The 23,038-nt window shown below is 38.3% G+C and overlaps 1 protein-coding gene and 1 long non-coding RNA gene across 2 annotated transcripts in view; one reads left to right on the top strand and one right to left on the bottom strand.

Annotated features, from left to right (window-relative positions):
• jus (EB domain-containing julius seizure protein) overlaps nucleotides 1–13,143 on the bottom strand; it is a 58,938-nt gene extending 45,795 nt beyond the window's left edge. Inside the window, exon 1 of the mRNA XM_022084953.2 lies at nucleotides 12,523–13,143. Coding sequence (XP_021940645.1) covers nucleotides 12,523–12,673 — 151 coding nt within the window. The 5' untranslated portion in view covers nucleotides 12,674–13,143. The remainder of the gene's footprint in view (nucleotides 1–12,522) is intronic.
• Nucleotides 1–23,038, top strand: part of LOC147873091 (uncharacterized) — a 106,638-nt gene that overhangs the window by 38,254 nt on the left and 45,346 nt on the right. The window lies entirely within an intron of this gene.

Here is a 23,038-nt window from a genome sequence, read left to right as displayed (position 1 = left end):
AACATCCCGTGATACCTGGTGAAACCGATCTCATCGTGCCTTGACTGCAGAACGTTCTAAACGCCCTTCCAGTCAGGCACATCCACACGTCGTGCCATGCGGGTTGCAGGGGCACAGGGTGGATTCGTCTCCGATCCTTTCCAATTCATAATAATGCAATTTTTCTACTAATCCACACTGAACGTCGTTGTTAAATAATCCAATAATAAAAACTTTGTAGGCCAGCAAATTTTCATTACCGATTTGGAAAGTGGTGTAGATTTTAACAGGAAATGACGTCTTGTATGTCTGGTTTTCGTAACCGCTGTCTAACGTTCTTTCCCCCCATAAACTATCACATCTTTTACTCCAATTAAATCGTCAGACATCTGACATCTCTCAAGAATCGCGGGCAGAACATAATTCAAATACATGTTGTCTCATAGGTTATGAAATTGAAACCTGTGTTAAAAAATCTAAGAATGAACTTGAAACCTTAAATACATTATTTATTTATTTAGTGTTCTGTCTGACGACAGGTCCATATGAACAGGATCCTTCCATCCTTTTCTCGGACTGGGACCTGTTCATATACGTTCTTGGCAGATTATCCAGAAGTGGTTTGCCATTGCCTTCTTCTGTGTGTGAATGGAGTAATTGTTGGGATGCCACGGAGGAAAACTCCGTGTTGCCTAGACCACGGCCTTGCCCAACACAAGTTATAAATTCGGGCACCGCCGGGAATCGAACCCGAGACCCCAAGGCCAGCGTTCTAACCGCTAGACCACCGTGGCGCTTTAAATACATACAGAAGACTAAAGTCTGGCTATTGAAAAGTGCAGTGGCTTCTTACGATTTAAAATAATGGAGATTACGTACAATGTATTTGCGTTCCTGTTCTTTTCGTCTTTAATTAATGATTTCATATTTTATGTCATTTTAGGTAAAGGCGTGAAAGTAACGTAACATTGTGGAGGCAAGTAATGAATTATGAATAAAAACAGAACATTTCAGATGGATGGCAAACCGGGGTCACAGCGCGTAAGTCAATCACTGCTAAGTGTGTGGACACACATCCAAATTCACATGTCATGACTGACGAAGAACACATCAAAGGCTTTACATTTGCCATTCTTATTCCAAAGCAAACACTTTAAGCAGTCGATGTATTGGCTCGCATTTTCGATAGCGTTCGGAATTCCCCTATCTAATATCGACTATCTGTTAGTCGCGATTTATCGTAGAGATCGATTATGGTCGTTGGGACAATTTATTGATGTAGGTTTGATCTATAAATATTTTCAGCTACGTGACTATCCCAGTGAAGTGTTGGGGGGAGAAATCGTTGTTCTTTTGTCTTGAGTTTTTAACGACGTTCCCGAGATCGGGGTGGCGCTAGTATTTAACTGATTTCTTCAAAAATTAAGGCTGAATCATTTGTTGGGTCAGGTAGACCATGGAGCCTTTAACCGCAAGAACAATGACTTTCTTTGCTCCTGATTGGATGATAAAGTATTAGACAAAACCAGGTAAATGTGTTTCGAAATGTTTTATTGGGTTAATCTTCAGTCGGGCCATGAAGATCGGCCCCGAAAACTTCAAGATATTAGATTTTGCTGGCATCTGTACCAAGTTTCAAAAATGTAGAGTCTTCTTCGTGACATATAGCATGTAATAAAGATTTATGCCAATCTTGACGTAAGGAAGTTAATGCACTTGTGGCCAGGGACCACTTAAAATATTCTCCATGTTTCTCGCAGATAAGAAAGTCGACGATATGATTCCAAAATTCTCCTTTTCACGATGTTAGCATAAATTGCGCGTGCGTGGAGGAGGCTTCCAGATTTCTACAACGGGCTCTCCAAAACTCAAAATCACTTCTTACTTACCATCGGACTTAACTTCAGAACACGTTCACAGAACCTGAATCGTGGCATCCATTCCATTCTGACTGACAACATATTCGTCCCTAAGAATGCATAAAATTCACGTTTACATGCCCTTAATAATCAATCGATCCAGAATTTTACATAAGGACTTGAACGTTGAACCTGTCTTGAACCACTTGAATATTGAGGTCCGGGTTCGAACACCGGTAGTGTCCCTTCTGTGCGTAGTCTTGTGTCGTCGTGCGATGAACGGATCAGCTGTAGCCTATCACTCGTCAGAGAAATAATGCGAACCATGGTATTTGTAGTTCCCACGGGGGCGGAGTTCAGATTTTGTTATCAAGTATTGTGTGACACCTGTACTCCTAACTACGAGAGTTCCAGAGGAAAATATCTTCTCCACTTTCAGGGCGACAATTAAATTCCTTCCAGATTTGACATCGGCTATTGGATTACACGGTGTCACATCCAAAAATATCACAATATTAAATCTACAAAAAAATATATGTATAAATGATTCATACTTTTAAATTTAATCTTGAAATGTTAGGTCAGGCTGACTCGCCCCAAATTTTCTACTGTAGTAGGGAACTCTCGGATAACGTATCCACGTGATTCGCCCGAAATTCATTCCGAATCCATTTAAGACTTAATTGAATATCTGAGGATTTTCGTAAAAGTTTTGATATCACTGACACATGCTTGTTATTCGCAGATAAAGTTGAACAGTATGTAAATAAAAATTAAATTCGAATTTGGGAAATCCCAGCTTGAAAACTAGCCTCTGAAAACTGTTGCCATAAGTTTTTGTGGTTTTTCTCACTCAATCTATAGTCCCTATTATTCAGCGTGTCCTCTAACTGGCGTGTTAGGGGAATGTAGGGGAAGTAGTGGGGGAACTTTATCAGAAGCAACGTGCATATCACCGCAGCGCTCTCCGGTCCGCAACTACTAGTCTAATGAAAAACATCTACCGTACGTCGTACCCAATGTTCGAGACACGCAGAAAACAACTCCGCACTGTAGTGTATATGTAATAACACTACTACAATACATTTTCACTGCACCAAAGTATTTGAATAGCAGGCATCTTAAAAGTTACTTAATGTTTGTCTGTACGTTAGTATCACAACTCGGCAGTTTCAGCAATACAAACTCACGTGTTCACAACTAACCCAGACACCCCTTCGTGAGGAAATATCTGAATATGAACTCGACCAAACCCACGGCGCACCCACAAATGAGAGGACAGGAAGAATAACAAAGGTTATGGCAGCATTGCGCAACGCGACGTTTACTTTGCTACTGTTTTACGTTGTATCCCGTCTCCGACATCACCGTGAGTCACAGCACGAACGTGAAGGTCGCGCGAGTAGTCATGACACCTAAATGCGCGATGTGTAAGCCGTGAGAGGGGAGTTCAGTAGTAGTTGGGGTTGCACAGCCTCAGCCGCGGTGACGCACCGAACTAAACACAGCTAGAGCTACAAACCAACTGAACCTGACACCCCTCCAGCGCGTGCTTCGGACGGGTCCAACTCGCACGACCAAAATCAGTCCTTTGCGCAGGTGCAACCAATTCTCGCGCGACCTCTACCAAGATATACACTACAGAAACACATTCCATTTGTGGAAATCGAGCGTGTTATCGGACATCTTGGGAACGGGGGTCAAAATGCTTTGTTGAAAGTCATTTATAATAAAATTAATTACCCTGGATCACGGCATATGGAAACAAATTTATTCGTGGTTTGTTTCTAATGGGAAAAAAAATATTCAGTTTTAAATGAGCCTTAAATCACAGCAAGTTAAGTTCAAAGCATTGACCCTCGTCTCTTCATGTAGCAAATTTCCTTAATCTCACTTGAAAATATTTCTTGTCTCTACAGTTCAGTAGATCCCTGTGTGTATCATCGTGATGCAGAGAAATCCTCTGCCCCAGTCGGGGATCGAACCCCGGTCGTCCAATCATGAGCTACCCCGGTCGTATTATAAAGCATCTGAAGATATCATGTATAACAGATATTTATGCTGTGTAATGATGATGGTCTAAGTTTGAAATGCTTCAGTTTTGTAATGACGGCAATGCTTTAGGTTATTTTCTGGAGTTATCATAGATTTCCCATCATTTTTACACGACAGAAGTTCCTTTCTATTGCGTAATTCAAATGACGACATTTTTTAGGTCTTTGATTATTTTATCCGTCTTCAATATTTTTCTGTCGAAAAGACTATATTTGTTTCTAGCTTTCACACATTATGGTCCACGATCCCCCATATGGAATTAGGAAGTGTGATCCTTTATACATTTGGTTAGGACGGCTTGGAGCTTACATCGACCTGACGTGAGGTCTCTGTTTACACCAATTTCAATAACCATCACCATATTTCACGATTCAAGGTCACGGTAAGATCATATAAAGTTTCAATACGAATGGCAAGTCCCAAGTCGAGTAAAGACATCTCAGACGCTGGGCTATAGGAGGGGTTCAGTCCTTCCGTGGCAATAATGCAATTTTGTGGCGACTACTATAATTAATTTCATGGATAAGTGTCCGTGCAAAGGTGACAGTCTTTCAGCTAATCACCAAATGCCCCGACCACAATCAGACCCGGATATTCATCACAGATTTTAAAAAAATCCCTCCAAAAAAGCTGTCCTGAGCCATTCAAATTCAGTCTAAGACATCAACCTTGATATTTTAAGCTCTATCTTAGCCAAGTTGTACACACCTTTGTCCCTGTCATCTCAGTGTTTTTCGTCGACGCCTTGGGACGGGATTTTGTCCCCCGAGGGGCTTCGTCAACCCATGCACACCCCTCGAGAGCCATAATTGGTACACGGTACGATTGTGGTTGACACAAACCCAAATATTTTAAATTAAACATATATTTAATTATTTGTCAATATCTACCAGACGACACGGTGAAATATCCCGTAAGGCCGCCATCTCAGCTAGATTACTTATTTTATTTTAATGTGTACGAAGTCTTTACAATCTGATCTATTGCCTGATTCGTATTCCAAATGCGTGCGGCTCGCGCCATATTGTTCTTGTGTGCGCGCGCAGCTGTGTTTCTAGTCCCTTGTTATTCAAATGGCGAGTTCCGGCTTAATTAAAAATCCCCTGCACGTAGTGTAACAAGTCTAGAGTTTTACTTTTATAAATTCTAGCTTGAGATTCGGTCACAAAATATCGTGAAGGACGCGGAAGGATATAAAATATCCCTACAACATGTTACCAGAATTAGTTCATCATTTATCAGAGTATGATATTCATCGCAGGAAAACGTGTTCTGTGTCCAGAATGTGAAGTCATTTTATTTGGAACTCTATCAAGAGAAATGTTTCCACTACGACAAATATTTAGTGATCTATGCTCCAGATACCCAGGAGATGCTTAAAGGAACGCATACACCTGCCTGATTTCAAGTAATTTTGAAACTTTTAGTTATGAACGCATCAAAAATACATTTATTGTTCGTACGTTTTACTTATAAACGTAACGAACTGCACCACATTGTTTAGTCAAGCTTTGTGGTGTTCTTGTAAGTGTGGAAAGAACGCATAATGGAGAGGGCATAATTCTACGTTAATCTCCGAAACAGCCAAACGGATTTCGGATAACAGTTATACCCCCACTCTACGTGGATCCAAAATAAATTTCATATACATCTAAATAACTCAGACGTCAAAATAATTAGTGTACTGCATTTTATATGCATATTTAATGACATAAAAAATAGTTTTTATTTTAACAATCTCTCGGTTTGACATACAAAATAACCAAATAAGTACAATGAAAGCATTATTTTTTATAAGGTAGTATATTTGCGTCATATTGTGAATTAGGTTAATATTTTAATATTTTCCGTCAAATCACAATTTTAATAAGATAATAAAATATAAAATATTTAAAATATCATTTCACGTTCCGCATCGAATGATGTATTAAACCTCGACCCGACACAGTAAAACTTCTAGATGTCTTCCGCCAGACACGTCATGTCTCTATCAACTCATCACCGACTAATATTGAACATCAGATGAACCACGCCATATATAAAAAACAATACCTTTGTTCTAATATATAAGAGTAATCTGATAAGAACATTTCAATAAACTGCATAACATTGTAAATGATTGTAATTCGAGTTTTAAATTTACCAATCTAATTTATACCTGAGGACGGTTAAATATAACCGAAACATGTCGTAAGAGACGTTCCAATTTGTAAATCGATCATTCGATGCGGAACGTGAAATGAGATTTTAAATATTTTATTATCTTATTAAAATTGTGATTTGACGGAAAATATTAAAATATTATTTTTTATGTTTCTCAATTTCTTTACTATTTATTTTCAAAATGCTTTTATAATGCATTGTTTCTACTCGTGACGAGACAACAGAATTTAAAAAGTAATCGATTATGTTGGTTGCGCTGCACGCCATGCTATGGGTCACACTCCCTCTCCGACCCTCCCTCCCTCCCTCCCGCTTAATCCCATCAAACTACATAATTTCCTGGTACTGTACAGTACTGGCTTAAACACAAAGCATGGATGTTTCTAAAACACGGTATTACTGTGCGCATTGTAGCAAAACAGCTTTAATATAAGCGCAAACTGCAGTCTTGGACGGGCGGTAGCCGGCCATATAAGACTTGTCACGTACAATTATAAACCACGTCATATATCTAGTCGAAAGAAAATATATTGTAGTTACAAGAAAATAAAAGGTATTTATATTTAGGTTCGATTATCGATGTGATATTCTTCTATCGATGCAAGCGTGATCGTTATTTAAATCGATACGGTTAAACTATCGAATACTCGTATCGACTTATCGATATCAAATGGCATACCTAATATAAACTCAGTTTCTGTAGCTTACGTAGTTAACCCACACTTAAACAGCGCACTCTCTGTTCGTATATTTGCATTTCTATTGTTGTTAGACACATTTAGTTAACTTAGGCTATTACTAGATGGCAGTGCATGCTTCCTTCAATTATCTCACGCTGAAATTAAAGGAAGGAACCGAGATACCGTTTTGCAGCATTTTTGAAAAGATCCTCTGTCTGATTGCGTCCGACATTTCAAAAATAAAACAATACTGCAATGTCCGAATGAGTTTAAACTGTTTTTTAAAGATGATAATGTTGCGTCATATTGTGTTGAATATATACTTGTTCAATTTTATCAGTCTAATCACAATAAAATATTATTATTAAATATTAAAATATTATTACAATTAACATTTAAATATTTAAAATATATTAAAATGATGCTCTAATGTAAATCGAACATTTCGATAGAGAGCATCATTTTAATATATTTTAAATATTTAAATGTTAATTGTAATAATATTTTAATATTTAATAATAATATTTTAATGTTTTTTAAATTAAAATAAATTTCACTTAAAGCACATGTGCGTTTCGGAACAAACGAACACCATCTCTTCTCTTTGTAAGTTCTTTATAAAGGTGATCGCATTTGAAGCAATGACCTTTGGGGTTGTTCTTCATTCCTTGGCCATCGCCAGTGACACCACTGAGTGAGTATTGATCGCTGGTTGAAGTGCACTCCTCTGTTATTTATCCCGTGAGATTGCGGTCAGGTAACAGATTCGAATCCAGGTGGCCGATATCTGAAGTTCTACTTTCAAGTCTATTTTCTGAAAACTTAACAACCTGAAATATCCCCAGCGGGTAAATAATTGTTAATGAATTAGGAATGATAGGGTAGCAGACGAAACTGACCTCTTCTAATGATTTATATGGAATACTGAGGAAAACAGAGATTTTTTTTTCCGAGAATGGAGCCTGGGTCCTTCAAAATACGAAAAATATATTAAATAAGGGGTAGAATTTGAAAGAAAATCTTTTCTCGGTATTGAATCCCCTTCACGAACTACGATAAAGAACACACATCAGTAACTTAATCGCTTGTGTGATAGTTAATAAACAAATTATATGAACAATCGTGAGATACATTACAGACAAACGATATTCAATTATTACTCGCGTGTGCACTCCATAGAAACTCAACTATTTTATGACATACTACGACACAGATTCAGAAATTGAATTAAATTTTCATATGATCGCAGAACTTATCTACAATTTAAGCTCAACTCACTGGACAACTATTGTTTCCATAATAAATGTATGTTTTGTTGCGCGTACTGTGAATTGTTTTTATTCTGTAAGTAAAATATTTGTGGTTGGCCTATCTATGTACTGATATTATGACTTCAATTCATTTATTTAAATGCTTGTCAACAGCCAAAAAGGCCAATAACAGCCAAGTACTAAACCAGAGTACAGGATAAAATATAATAAATAATTAAATTCATTTCAATAATAATAATAATAATAAACATTAAAAATACAAACACAAACAAACGAAACTAAATATATAAATGTACCATATTAATAATAATTCAATTCATTTATTGATAATAATAATAATAATAATAATAACAAAGCTGGGATAAATCTAGAAGAGAAACATTTGTATGAACACATCCCGAAGGCAGTGGAGAGAATTCAAGATAGCCAAATAACTATTTCGTGGAACCAACAAGTCAGAACAGATAGAACCTTCACAAATAATAAACCAAATATTATAATCCGAAACAAAAATGGAACTTGCCTCTTAATTAATATAGCAAATACCAACTGACAGAAATTTAATTAAGAAGGAATCGGAGAGGATTTTGAAATACAAGGACCTTCTCATAGAAATACAGAGAATGTGGAACGTTCAAGCAAAATTAATCCCAATAATTACAGTAGCAACTGGAACTGTCTCCAGGTCACTCAAACTCCTACCCTCAGCACCCCTCACAAGGTCAGAACCCTTGTGCTTATTGGAGCTCGTACAGATGGCAATGTGGCTGACATCGAACTTCGATTGCGATTTGATTGTCATTTTCTGTTGTCCGATACCATCGATCTGTTACTTGCAGAGTCTAATACCCTTTGCTCTGAATAGATTCTAGCGGAGACCTACAGAGGGGTCTGAAAGCAGTGGTGACTACTGGACGGTTTGTTTTTCGTATTACGAACGTACAAAACCTAACCTCAAAAAAACCTTATCCAGCTCTTAACAAAATAAACAAAGAAAAGAAACCCGGAAAATTGAGGACAAGTGTTAGTTTTCCAAATAGAACAAATAAAATAACACGCTAATTATAATTATCATAAAACAACATAGGTTTTTTTTTCAAGATAAAAGAAAAGTACGTATAAAATTACTTGTAATAATGGATTAACAATATTTTTTTAAGGAAGTTAGCCTCACAGGTAAGAGATACAGCCGTCTTGACAGGACGTCCTCGTATTAGTCGCTTCTTAAAGAAATTTCCATGGTGGCTTGATGGTAGATTAAACCAAGATACAGGACTGCAAATTTATATCAGACAAGAATATCCCAGTATGAGAAAATTTTGACAATAAATGACGAAACATTAATCAAATAATGACAAATGAAGCAGAATGGGACAGAGGTTGGTGCCTTCATCGAAGAGACAATGGGAATCACCCCCTTGGAATTACCTGTTTCCCATTTGCAACAAGCCGAGGGTTCGAAGTTTTAGAGACTCCTGTGCGATTTAAAAAATCGTCTGCAACGCCTGAAAATGTTCGAGGGACAAGAAGTCCCTCCTCCGCAGACATGAACATATTTATCGCTGCTTATTTCAAAGAAACAGGAAAGTTGACAATCACGTGACGCGACTACGAAGAGAGCTATCTTCTGGCAATGATTTGTAGTACTGATGATGGAAGCAGCGAGTACCTCTGAAACGGTGGTTAATTTCTGTCACAAACCAGAAGACAGTTATTTTTTTAAAATACATTAATGTACACGGAAGTGTTGAGTGAACATTTTCTCAACAAAAATATCCCAAAAATAGGTACATTTTCATTAAAAGGTATTTTAAGAAAAACAGACAGAGTTTATAGAGTAAATAGATGGGTTTCAAAACTTGGTTTTATTCTGTTAACCACGGCTTCTTTGGTATTTATTTGCGAATGAGTTCATATACATTGAAATATTTTAAGGTGTGTGTACTGAAATTCAAAATTAAAAAAGTTTAATTTATATATAAATACAAAACTTAAATATCAAAATCATTTAGGACCACATGATCCTGAACATGTTTAACTTATGAACAGTTCGAATGAACGTCATGAAACTGTTGGCACAGACGCTGTCAAAAACAGGGGCGGGGGAGAATATTTTGAAAAATGTACTCTTAAAAGTGTCAGGATTCAGGGCTCATGTAATGAGGGGTACAGTTTTTTTAAAATAGAACAAAACCACACGCAGTCAAGTTTAAAGCTGTGGGCGTCCTCATAGTTACTTAATGATGCACTTACACTTTTACGTGCAGAATTCGACGATAAAGAAGTCACGAAATGATTTCGCTTTTCAGTGGTCGAAAATCAGACAAGCAAAATTGCTTAGAATATATAATTTTCTCAACTTTCTATAGAGGCATAATCCCTTGTATATCTGATATCACAACTTTAAATAGAAGTTCCTCGGTGGCGCCGGAGTTAAATTAGGTGGGAGGGTGTCCTGTGGGTCACCAGACCTCGAGACTACAGCCCAGCTGTGTTAGATGCCTGTTGTAACTTGTAAGAAAATAAGTTTGTTCATAATCGGCGATTAATTTTATTAAATAAATAATCTACGTCACGCGTAATAACAGTTGATCGATGACAGGCGAGTTCTGTTGTAAATAATTCAAGAGAATCCTTGCCCTCCAGCAGCAAGACCTTCCAGGCTCCATACAGGTCCCTATTATCGACTTCTCTCCAGATTACCTCGTATTAAGAACCCTTACAGAAAAGCAGAAGAGAGAGGTTTTTGTCACTTAGAAGTTGATAGGAATTATTTAATTAGAAGTTGAAACATAATAATTATATTATTTAATCCAGGCTACATCTATAAACATAAGTAATTAACAACAAATTAAAAACATTGTAATGGTATCCCTCCTTTATGAGTCAGAAACAAGCCTACATGAACAAAATTCCATAATACATTTTAATTAGAATATAAAATATTAATAGGTTCACCAGTCGTATCAAAACTTTTGTATGATAATTGCTTTCGCGTTGTAATAATGTCGTATTCATCCAGAAAGGGATTTTTGAGTTAGTAAGTTTGTAATAAATGAAAGTGACTTTTTTACGTTAATTCTATTGCAACTTGGGTTTGTTGGTTTTTAAAAACCGGTTTTTAATTTTAGATACTGGAATTAATATGTAAAAATTTTTGTTAAATGAACTAAAAGATTTAAAGACTGAAATTAGTTCCAAATTATTAAATGCTTTAGAAGTACGAATTCAAGAAAGAATATAAGTTGGATTCGTAACCCTTTTGCTATATTTGCAAAATCCACAAAACATTTCGACAAAGAAATCTAGTGTATTTGCACTAGCTTCAAAACTCGATATTATAAAGTTATCTGGAAAAATATTGTCTAGAATATATCCAAATTCTTTTATGGAAAGAAATTCCGATGATGGATATATCGGAGAAGGAGAAACTATTAATCAGGTCAATGCTCTAAAAGAATCCATGGAAAAATCAATTTATAGGTTTCTTGAGGAACCTGAATAAATATCAAATACGAAGACAATGAAGGCCGAATTTTCAGTATTTGAAAAGAACAAAGAATTTAGATTTATTATTTGATGCCCTGAAAACGATAAAACCAAGTTCAGTAGCCAGTGAGAGAGTATTTTCAATTTAAGGCAATTTTGTATCAGTGGACATTTTATGTTTTTTGAAATCATATTTCCTGAAGAAAAATATTAAATGAAATAAAAAATTATAATTTAAATTTTGTACGGATTTTAGTTATTTTAGTTTTTTTATTTGGTTTTGTATCGAGTATATTTTATTTTGTTATGCTTTTGTAGTTCCATAAATATTAAATAAACTGATTTTTTTTAAAATAAGTATAAATATTTTTTACTGTTTTAATTATACTTTGGTTTTTTTTGTAAAAATTCGAAAACCGGTTTTTTGGAAAGTCGGTTTTTGTATAAACCCTAATTGCAACTATGATAATTTTTCAATCTGTATGTAAACACCTCCAATATCTAGCATAAGTCAATTTTTCAAAATACAATTCAAACAGCGATTTTAATGGCCCACAAGTCTTCATGTGAAGCTAATTAGAAGGGATGGGTTCTAACTACAAAATAAAATGATAATTACAGCGATTTCTAAACTTACAAGGAAGTTGATTTTAAGTAATGAGCGATGACAGCTCTTCCAGACTATCGACATGTATCGATTGGTATTTTAGAAAAAAAAATGTCATGTGCTACCATGATGCAAGTGTGAAGACAGAAACTGTTACAGAGACGACAGGCCAATAAATATCTGTGAAGCTGATGTGAAATTTATTAATTATTTGAATAATCATTTGATAAAATAATCGGCATTTGCATTGTATGGAGTTTTTTTCAAACAAAATACAGACTTCAGCGTCAAAGCTGCAAAGACAGAATAAAATGTAAATCAACATGAAATTTTTAAATCTGCACAATTTTCGCTGCTAATTTCACAAGCGCTCTAGTTACACTTGAAACTGTCATGCACGCACATAAATCTGTACTTACCACTTTCCAGCGCAGTGTCTGTGAACACCGATGAGTACTCCACATTTTCATTCTGAGCAATGCCTGGGAGGACGCACATTATTGAAATCACCAGGACGAAGCACAGGGGATGTTGGGGAGGCGTCATCTTAGAATCACGTCTCGTCTTCATGTTTAATTCGTCCGCCTCCTCAACTCCACCGCGGACGAACTTCAGCACTGATTTCCCGTATCCAGTTCTTACACCTACTGAAACCTACCCCTTCGTATTCCTCTCTTTTACCGTCTGTAAACTCAATTGCTGTTCAACTTGGACAATATTTGGCAACGCTGCCAACCACCAGTGAATCTTTACAGCCTTCCCTCACGCGCGTCGAAATTTGTGTTCACAAACCTTCAGAAAGAAAGATCCTGGCTGTCCCATTGTTATATTTTGTATTATTTATAACACAATATTATCCGTCCTGGATTTTATAGGATTTACATTTAATTTTTCTATGTGGAAGATAGCACAACACTGTTATAAAACTACGCAGATACTGAAAAGTTTTCGTGTGGATTTGTAGAGCACGGAGGCTTTGTTTATAGCAGCGCGGAACACACACGACTAGCACAGACTAGCACTGCTACGGTTTTAGACCCCCCCCACCCCCACCCTTCTAACCCGTTGCTGGCTTTCGTGTGACTGAAACTTCCTACTTTCGACACAAGGCGTCTCTGCAGGCGCCTGCTCTACCACCACTACCAATATCAGCCGGTTACAAAACTAGTAGCTACTGATGTAGGGCGATGATGTGACGTCACAGTGGCGGGACATGTCATGTCATGTCATGTCAAGAGGGGAAATGCGTCGCAGTGCTGAAGGGTTTGGGAAATGTAGGGCGGAGAATTATAAGCGACTGCAGTTTGGGGAAACTAAATTAACACGAATACCTCCCAAACCATCCGTATTGTTTGAGAGTTTTTTTGCTGTGTGATGTCGTAACAGTTGGCTATAATTTTAAATGTTAACGGAAATTTGTACAATGTAACCAACGATGCGGCCTAAAATGGCAAAGTACTGTACCAAAATAAACTATGCTAGTTTGTTAATACGATGACTATTGTTGCCTGACATTGGCTCTAATGCTTTGTTCTTCATTTACATTTAATGACTCTTCAATTTCGTAGTTTATATTGGAAAGACATTGAGATAAATCTTTCGCGGAATACTTTTGGGGAAATTCCATTTTTTTTTCCAAAAGAACTTAATCAGAATAGCCGCCAGTCCCTAAACCGAGTACTTAGGCGCAACGTTGAGGCTTGATTGTTATCCGGGCTGAGTCATGAGTTGCGATATAAGAACCTATTTTCGAAAACTAAATTAAACATTACGCCTACCTCGCTGAAACAATTGGAGCTTTAGGACTTTGACAGGAATAATGAAATTATCCCACCGCTACGACCAAGGATTTCTTAAAATATTCAAAATAATTGTAATTATTATGTATGGCTTTACAGACGTTGATGAACTTTGGCCTCTTTGCGTATAAGTGTAATTACGGCAATTCGCAGTGGCGCTGCTGATCTGACCCCCCACCCCCCACCCCTAATCGTCTGTTCGGGGTCTCATGATCCAACGACCTGTCATCGCTGGGCAACGCGGAGTCGGACTGAAACTTCAGAGAAGAGGATTGTGCGAACCGACGTTTAAGGAAATCTTACCATCCTTTGGTGCGTGAAACTCGCCCTTCGTGCCAGATATTTAAAGTAATGTACCGAATGAAATTTGACAAAACTTGCGTAACTTGCAACAAACTAATGAAGTTCCCATTTGATGTCATAATATTTAAAAATATTTTAATATTCGGTTATAAGCCGGGTAGTTCAGTCAGTGATTGACTACGGACTGGATGACCGGGGTTCGATCCCCGACGGGGGCAGAATTTTTTTTTCTCTATCCTCTGCGTCCATACGCGCAGTTGAGATATTTGACCTGTGGATTCTTCCATTAGTTGCCCGTTGCAAATTTCTACTCGTATTTCTACGCCTCTGGGACAATGAGGATATCTTATCACCAAATGTAACAATTAGTTCGAAAATGGGGCGAATACTTAGGGTACGTCAAGCCATTTCGATGAAATTCACTGTCTGGGAGGATAATATTAAAGTGAATGTTAAAGAAACGCCGTTATACTTGATTTAATTGGGTCTATGTAGGGACCAATGGCGAGGTCGTGTGAACACGGCAATGAACTTTCGGTTTCCATGAAAGGAAGAGAATCTCTTGAAAGCTGGCCGGCTGTCAGCCACCCTAGAGGATTCTGACTTGATTAGAAACATAACAATCACTGACTGTGTGTTAAGAGAGATCGCGAGTATTGTACACAAACAGGATAAAGATTTTAATGAAACGTGGAAGGTGACGGAAAATACCTTTCTCTCTACGTTTTTGTTTTCCATCTGGAACATTTTTCAGTCTGGGGGCTATTGATATTTGGGGGGGGGGATTACCAATCAGGCAACTTATTTTTCGCGAGAACGAGTTTGCTTTGATGACTCTCTGGTGTATAAAACCGGAAATTGTGTGATCGCTTTGGCGGATTGCCTTTGCTTCGAATTGGGAGTAAGGGAGATCACTCCGGCTAAAGTCCTCCGTGTTTTGGGGGAGGCGGATGACCCCTTTTGAATTTTAGCTCGGAATTTGCTTTGCAACTGAGGAAAAACTTTCTCCCCTCTCAGAGCGACTGAGTAAAACCAGAGACTTTCGAAGGTTTCCGGGCCACCATCGATGTCCTACGCTGCTTCGATGTGAGTTTTCGAACTTTCTTGCTACCGGATGATCGATGCACGCCTGAACCTGGGAGAAGGCAGGAAGATCACGTTTTTATTCCTGCGTGATGTCCTTAAGACAGTGAATCCTGATTAATTACCCCGAAATCCTTCATATGACGATTACCAAGGCTTCTAATTACTGGTGCGTCAGAGTGTCAACTGAGATCATCTGTCTCTCCTGAACGACACCTCATATAAGAACCATGCCTTCAGATCTTAGCTTTTAATTAGCATTGATTTCTTAGGTAGCAAGGATGAAACCTAAACAGGGAAGATGTCGTCCATTTGCCGAAATCTAAGTCCTTAGTTGGATTCTCGGTTGGCTAACTCACATCATACACACCCTGAAAACAGCAACTGGAGTGTTGTCCGAAACGTCGATATACACCAAACATTCGACGCGGTTCTCACTCAGGAAACCGAAGTTATATATTGAATTACAACAGCAAAAATCGACTGAAAAGTATTTAACAGAAATATAAAACATTTTTTTAAATTAATCTTTTTGAAACTTATCTAAAAGTAAAATTAATTACACTTACGTAGTTTTTCCCTCCTAAAGAGATACTTGTTTACGTAATTCATTACATCTTTTATTAAACTTCTGCCTTTAGTGCCAAACTTACTATTATATAAAAACCACGACGTTTCGGAGATAGGAGTCTATCTCCGTCTTCAGGTAAAACGTACTCTGTTGGCCCACATCTCCGGAGATAGGGATAAGATCTATATGTTGGGGCCCAACAGAGTAGGTTTTACCTGAAGACGGAGACAGACTCCCATCTCCGAAACGTCGTGGTTTTTATTGATTTTATTTAGTCTCGGTCGATGGATAATATCCAGAAAACAGTTTACTTCAACATCTCATCGTCGTCACAAACTTTCAGAGATGAGTTACTATTAAATAAGTTCTTTGGTAGCAGAAAACTAAAATTTAGGGCCACTAACGTGGCGATCCTGAGTTATTTCTACCCCATGCTCACAATCCACCTCCCGACCGACAAACTGGAAGGTCGTCCCTTGTCGGCGGTCCGCAAATGCCTGGTCCATATATTCCTCCATCAGCAGCCTGAGAACGCGTCATGGCATAGTGACGAGTTTGTCCGCAGTGGCGCAGTGAACTGCAGACATGCGCAGTGCGTGCAATGTGTGTTTACGATCGAAATAACAGTTCAAATGTTAATGCGGCATGACTATTATTCAATAGTACATAATTTAAATTTTGTATATTGCCACTGTAAGGCGTTCTGCATATATGTCTTTGATGATGTATTTTAATTGGTTCCCATTTATAATTCAGGAAAAAAAATTATATTAACAGCACGCAGACCACTGTCAATTAAATTACTATAGTCTGTGTGTGTTAGCAATAGATTTACATTGGTTATCATTCCATATCCATTGAGATAGGGAAATTTCTTCACTGACTAGTATTGTATCTAATCCAGTTCCCCCTTCGATCAGATATTTTGTAATTAAACATGACGTAACAGTAGCGAACACTTCAGTCCTGACTTCTAACAAAATCGTCTTAATATGGCAAATTCTTGTGCGGTTTTAAATTCCATAAAACTTGTCGTAATGTCACGTGGAATTGTACGTGGAAAAAAGAACGTTTTGTAGGGTCGTGTTGATTCCACTTATAGGTCTGAAGCCCTGAAGATGGAATTTCGTATAGCTACTCGCTAGTTCATCTCTGACAGGTTCAAATTATCCGTAGTGCATCCATTTTTGAAATATATTCAACTCACGTTTTTCGCTTAAAATATAATGACCAAGTTCCATTCCTTTACAAAACAACAGGTAAAATATAGTTCTTAGTATAGGGAAATCGAAAAAATAGCTCCATAGACTCATAATTTAATATCTCATTCATTTTGAACATATAATTATATATTTTTTTTAATGAAACGTTCTTTAACTCAGAAAATTCCCGTTCTCGCCCTGGACTCGGGGGTTGATGCAGACCGAAATGTTAATTTTAACACAGCTCGAAAGGATTAATTATATTAACTAATTTATAACAGGTGAAACTAAAGTTAATTATTTAAACTTCTCAGTGCTTAACGACAACAGGTTTATGCAATATCTGGACTGAAAATCCAAATAAATCTGAAAAGGGTTAAAATGGATCTTGGATTAAGTTGTCTTGGAGTACGTTGTAAAGCCTGGTTTTAAGAGATCACTGTAAGAAACATTTTAATTTCTAGAATGACAAGTAATAACTAATAATCTGTTCATAAGTGACCAGCAATGTCGTAGCACAAACCCAAATTTCGATGTTGCCTACAATAGAAACCGCCATTATACGTCATCAAGCTAGTTCATCCATCAACCACCAACCTTCGTAATGTTATAATTCAAGCTCATTTTACCAAGTTGGCGTTTTTTATTAGGTATACGACCCAAATACTGTATTATACACACGCTTAATCCATCATCTTAGGATTACAGATTAAATTATCTTAGCAACACTAGCTGAGATGCAAGGTTCATTGTTTGCCCTGGACACGAAGAACAATGACAAATTTCAGCTGGGATATTCAGGACGTCGTCTGATTAAATGAGGTCCATCTGATGATTTACATCACAAGTAAGGGATGAGTGAACATTTTATATAGTTTTTTTATACGTTCTTTACACACATAATAACAGGTCGAGTACGTCCGTGTCATTTTCAAAATTACTGAATATATTTTGAATAAATAATATATATTCGCGGTCTACACTGGCATAGACATTAAATTGTCTTTTATTGTTATCGTCGCAAAAAAAAAACCTTTTTTTCGTAACATAAAATATGTTTATTTAAGATGTATCATTTGAGCGAAAGTGTTTAACAAATTCTGTGTAGTTCCATTTTTAAATGTTACTCGCTGTAGACGGATGGTCGTGGCTACTTCTCCGCGTGCCCCCACACACAGCGTCGAAGCCGTAGCTCTCTGCACACGCATACAGAATCAATACCCCCTTCCCCCAAAAACTACGAAGGAGACGAGGAGTGTGCACTGCGGATAAAGCAGTGCAAGTGTTGCCAACTTTGGTAATAATACACCAGCTAATAATCTTAAACACTGTCGGATTTAGCAACACACACGTCATGAGTGTCTTTTCAATGGCTTTTATTCTTAAGAGACTTCATAAATACTTTACCATAAAAATAAGATATATCACTAAATCTGCCTATTTCAAATGTCTTATAATTTTTTTTTTTAAATTGTAACGAAGGTTCTACAAAACTGCGTAGGTTATGTGCTCTGTGTCTGAACCTCGCTTTAGAATACGCCATTGGCAAAGTAACAGGACGAAAACAGTTAACGAAATAAATTACATTTTCGTATATGATAATTATATTTTGTTTGGAAGAAACATTAAAACCACAGGGAAGATCGCACCCAAGTTGATTACCGTAATAATTTTGGTCCCTTAATAAATTTAGGGGAAGATGGGTAATAAATATTTCGAAAAGTGTGAAGTTAATGGTTAAAATATACAAAACTACAAATTTTATATGTTGCCTTGTAATGTTGAGAGACTCAGTCTTGCATATCAGGGTAAGACCACAAATTGCGAGAGTTTCAAAATCACTGCTAAGAGGTATTTATTTCACAGAATATGAACGGAAAAAGTAGGGCAAGTCAATTTATTACTAGTTTTAAAACCTCGCGTAAGTTCTAACGTCAAAGAAAGGGGGAGAGCGGAACAACAAAAACACATGGATGACGTTCAAATAAAATACGAAACCCTAGTCGGAAGAGGTGAAAGGTAATTGAGGAAAAAGTTATCATGAAGACTGATCCGAAAAGAGCTACTTGCGAAATAGTAACTGATTTATTCTGACTCAGGGTAGAAGCCAGTGGCAGGATTTTAAACGATAATGAGCCACCCTCCGGGGCACATTAAAGGCGACGAAGTAACTGATCATCTCAGAAAAGCCTGGACCTTGAAAACTGTGGGTTTTCAAAGAAGGAATTTGGTTGGATGGCTCTGGGATTTGAACCCAGATGTTTTGGAATAGTGTTAGCTAATGACCTCCGTCATTGGAGGGTGAACAATCATTGCGCCCACTTGCCCGTATTTCAAGGACAGGCCTGCATGTCCAGCTGAACATCAGCCTCCCTCGGTTCTCCGTTGGTGACCTATGTCAACCATCCGTCGGAACCAGCACCTTCCAAGTAGCCGTGTTAAGGGCTTCACTGTTTCGGCTGACTTTAAGTCCAAACCCTCGGTAAACGCTATCACGCGATAGTCAAAGGATGGAATCCGCATTTAGAGGTCATGGATATGTCAAAGTCATGTATACGTCGCAATATATACTCAGTGTCTGCATTGTGTTGGGATAGATTACGTTAGGTTAGGTTAGGTTAGGTTGGGTTAGGTTAGGTTGAGTTAGGTTGGGTTAGGTTAGGTTGGGTTAGGGTAGGTTATGTTGAGTTAGTTTAGGTTGGGTTATTTATTTTATTTAGTGTTCTGTCTGACGACAAGTCCATATGAACAGGATCCTTCCATTCTTTTCTCGGACTGGGACCTGTTCATATACGTTCTTGGCAGATGATCCAGAAGTGGTTTGCCATTGCCTTCTTCTGTGTGTGAATGGAGTAATTGTTGGGATGCCACGGAGGAAAACTCCGTGTTGTTGCCTAGACCACGGCCTTGCCCAACACAAGTTATAAATTCGGGCACCGCCGGGAATCGAACCAGAGACCCCCAGGATTACAAGGCCAGCATTCTAACCGCTATACCACCGTTATGTTGAGTTAATTTGGGAGAGTTAGGTTGGTTTACGTTAGGTTAGGTTATGTTGACGTTCGTTAGGTAAGGTTAGGTTAGGTTTGGTTAGTTTATATTGGGTTAGGTTACGTTGGGTTGGGTTACGTTAGGGTAGGTTTCGATAGGTTAGGTTGGGTTAGGTTAGGTTAGGTTGGGTCGTTCGAGTTAGGTTAGATTAGGTTAGGTTAGGTTAAGTTAAGTTAGGCTAGAGACTGTCATACAAATACCGGACCTTACTGAGACAGGGTCCGTCAGATACAGTTTACGTCAAAGACCGGATGAGGCAGAGCACTATAATCAGAGCGATTGGATGGTGAGAATTTTGGAAAAGAAATTGGAAATTTTCCAAATTTTCAAAAAATCTAAAATGTTGGAAACTGTCCAAAACGCACACAAAACCAAATTTTTAAAAACTGTCCCAGGACTTAAAAAGCCAACTGTCCCAAGAGTTGAGACGTCGCATGTCCCAAGTCTTGACAAGTCGCATATCTCAAGTTTTAAGAAGTCACTTGTCCCACGTTTTGAGAAGTCGTATGTCCCAAGTCGTGAGAAAACACTTGTCCCAAGTCTTGAGACTTCACCTCTCCCAAATCTTGAGAAGTCACTTGTCCCATGTCGTGAGAAGTCGCATGTACCAAGTCGTGAAAAGTCTCATGTCCCAAGTCGTGAGAAGTCACTTGTCCCAAGTCTTGAGAAGTCACTTGTCCCAAGTCTTGAGAAGTCACTTTTCCCAAGTCTTGTAAAGTCACTTGTCCCAAGTCTTCAGAAGTCACTTTTCCCAAGTCTTGTGAAGTTACTTGTCCCAAGTCTTGAGAAGTCACTTGTCCCAACTCTTGAGAAGTCACTTGTAAAAACACTTGAGGAGTTATTTGTACCAAGTCTTGAGAAGTCACTTCTCCCAAGTCTTGAGAAGTCACTTGTCCCAAGTCTCGAGAAGTCACTTGTCCCAAGTATTGAGCAGTCACTTGTCCCAAGTCTTGAGAAGTCACTTGTCACAAGCCTTGAGAAGACAGATGTCCCAAGCCTTGAGAAGTCACTTGTCCTAACTCTTGAGAAATCACATGTCCAAAGTCTTGAGAAGTCACATGTCACAAGCTTTAAGAAGTCACTTATCTCAAGCCTTGAGACGTCACTTGACCCAAGCCTTGAGAAGTCACTTGTCCCAAGTCCTTAGAAGTCACTTGTCCCAAGCCTTAAGAAGTCACTTGTCCAAGGTCTTGAGAAGTCACTTGTCCCAAATCTTGAGAAATCACTTGTAACAAAGATTGAGAAGTCATTTGTCCCAACTCTTGAGAAGTCACTTGTCCCAAGCCTTGAGAAGTCACTTATCCAAAGCCTTGAGAAGTCATTTATCCAAAGCCTTGATAAGTCACTCGTCCCAAGTCTTGAGAAGTCACTCGTCCCAAGCCTTGAGAAGTCATTTGTCTCAAGCTTTGAGAAGTTACTTGAACCAAGCTTTGAGAAGTAAATTGTCCCAAGCCTTGAGAAGTCACATGTCTCAAACCTTGAGATATCAATTTTCCCAAGCATTGAGAAGTCACTTGTCCCAAGCCTTGAGAAGTCACTTGTCCCAAGCATTGAGAAGTCACTCGTCCCAAGCCTTGAGAAGTCATTTGTCCCAAGCTTTTAAAAGTTACTTGAACCAAGCTTTGAGAAGTAATTTGTCCCAAGCCTTGAGAAGTCACATGTCTCAAACCTTGAGATGTCAATTGTCCCAAGCCTTGAGAAGTCACTTGTCCCAACTCTTGAGAAGTCACTCGGCCTAAGCCTTGAGAAGTACTTGTCCCAAGCATTGAGAAGTCACTCGTCCCAAGCCTTGAAAAGTCACACGCCCCAAGCATTGAGAAGTCACATGTCCCAAGCGTAGAGAAGTCACTTGAACCAAGCTTTGAGAAGTCACTTGTCCCAAGCCTTGAGAAGTCACTTTTCCCAAGCATTGAGAAGTCACTCGTCCCAAGCCTTGAGAAGTCACACGTCCGAAGCCTTGAAAAGTCACTTCTCCAAAGCCTTGAGAAGTCACTTGTCCCAAGCATTGAGAAGTCACTTGTCCTAAGCCTTGAGAAGTCACTTGCCCAAGCATTGAGAAGTCACTCGTCCTAAGCCAGGAGAAATCACTTGTTCCAAGCATTGAGAAGACACTTGCCCCAAGCATTGAGAAGTCACTCATCCCAAGCTTTGAGAAGTCACTTTTCCGAAGCATTGATAAGTCACTTGTCTCAAACCTTGAGAAGTCACTTGTCTCAAGCCTTGAAAAGTCACTTGTACCAAGCCTTGAGCAGTCACTTGACCCAATCCTTGAGAAGTCACTTGTCTCAAGACTTGAGAAGTCACTCGTCCCAAGTCTTGAGAAGTCACACGTCCCAAGCCTTGAGAAGTCACTTGTCCCAAGTCTTGAGAAGCCACTTGTCCCAAGAAATTGAGAAATTTCAAATTTTCGAAAAATTTTCGAAAAATTGAAAAACGTGGGAAATCGCCCAAAAAGCGCAGAAAACTAAGAATTGTTGAAAATTTACAACTTTTAATTTTCTTTCGAATTTTCCGAAAAGTTTTGGTTTTGTGCGCATTTCAGAGCGTTTGCAGCGTTTTTCGATTTTTCGAAAATTTAAATTTTTTCAAAATTCCACCACCTCATTAGTCGCGGAACCGGACTCTCTCGGAGTGTTTCTGATGTAAAAGTCACTTGTCCCAAGTCTTGAGAAGACACTTGTCCCAAGTCTTGAGAAGTCACTTGTCCCAAGCCTTGAGAAGTCACTTGTCCCAATCCTTGAGAAGTTACTTGTCCCAAGTCTTGAGAAGTCACTTGTCCCAAATCTTGATAAGTCACTTGTCTCAAACCTTGAGAAGTTAATTGTCCCAAGTCTTGAGAACTCACTTCTCCCAACTCTTGAGAAGTCAATTTCACTAAGTCTTGAGAAGTTATTTGTCCCAAGTGTTGAGAAGCACTTGTCCCAAG

Source organism: Zootermopsis nevadensis, unplaced genomic scaffold (assembly GCF_977971745.1).
Source record: "Zootermopsis nevadensis isolate Lab colony 2312 unplaced genomic scaffold, Znev_1.0 Znev_ptg000021l, whole genome shotgun sequence".
Classification (NCBI taxonomy): domain Eukaryota; kingdom Metazoa; phylum Arthropoda; class Insecta; order Blattodea; family Termopsidae; genus Zootermopsis; species Zootermopsis nevadensis.
The sequence above is the reverse complement of the archived record's forward strand: the minus strand, read 5'-3'. Positions and strand labels throughout refer to the sequence as shown.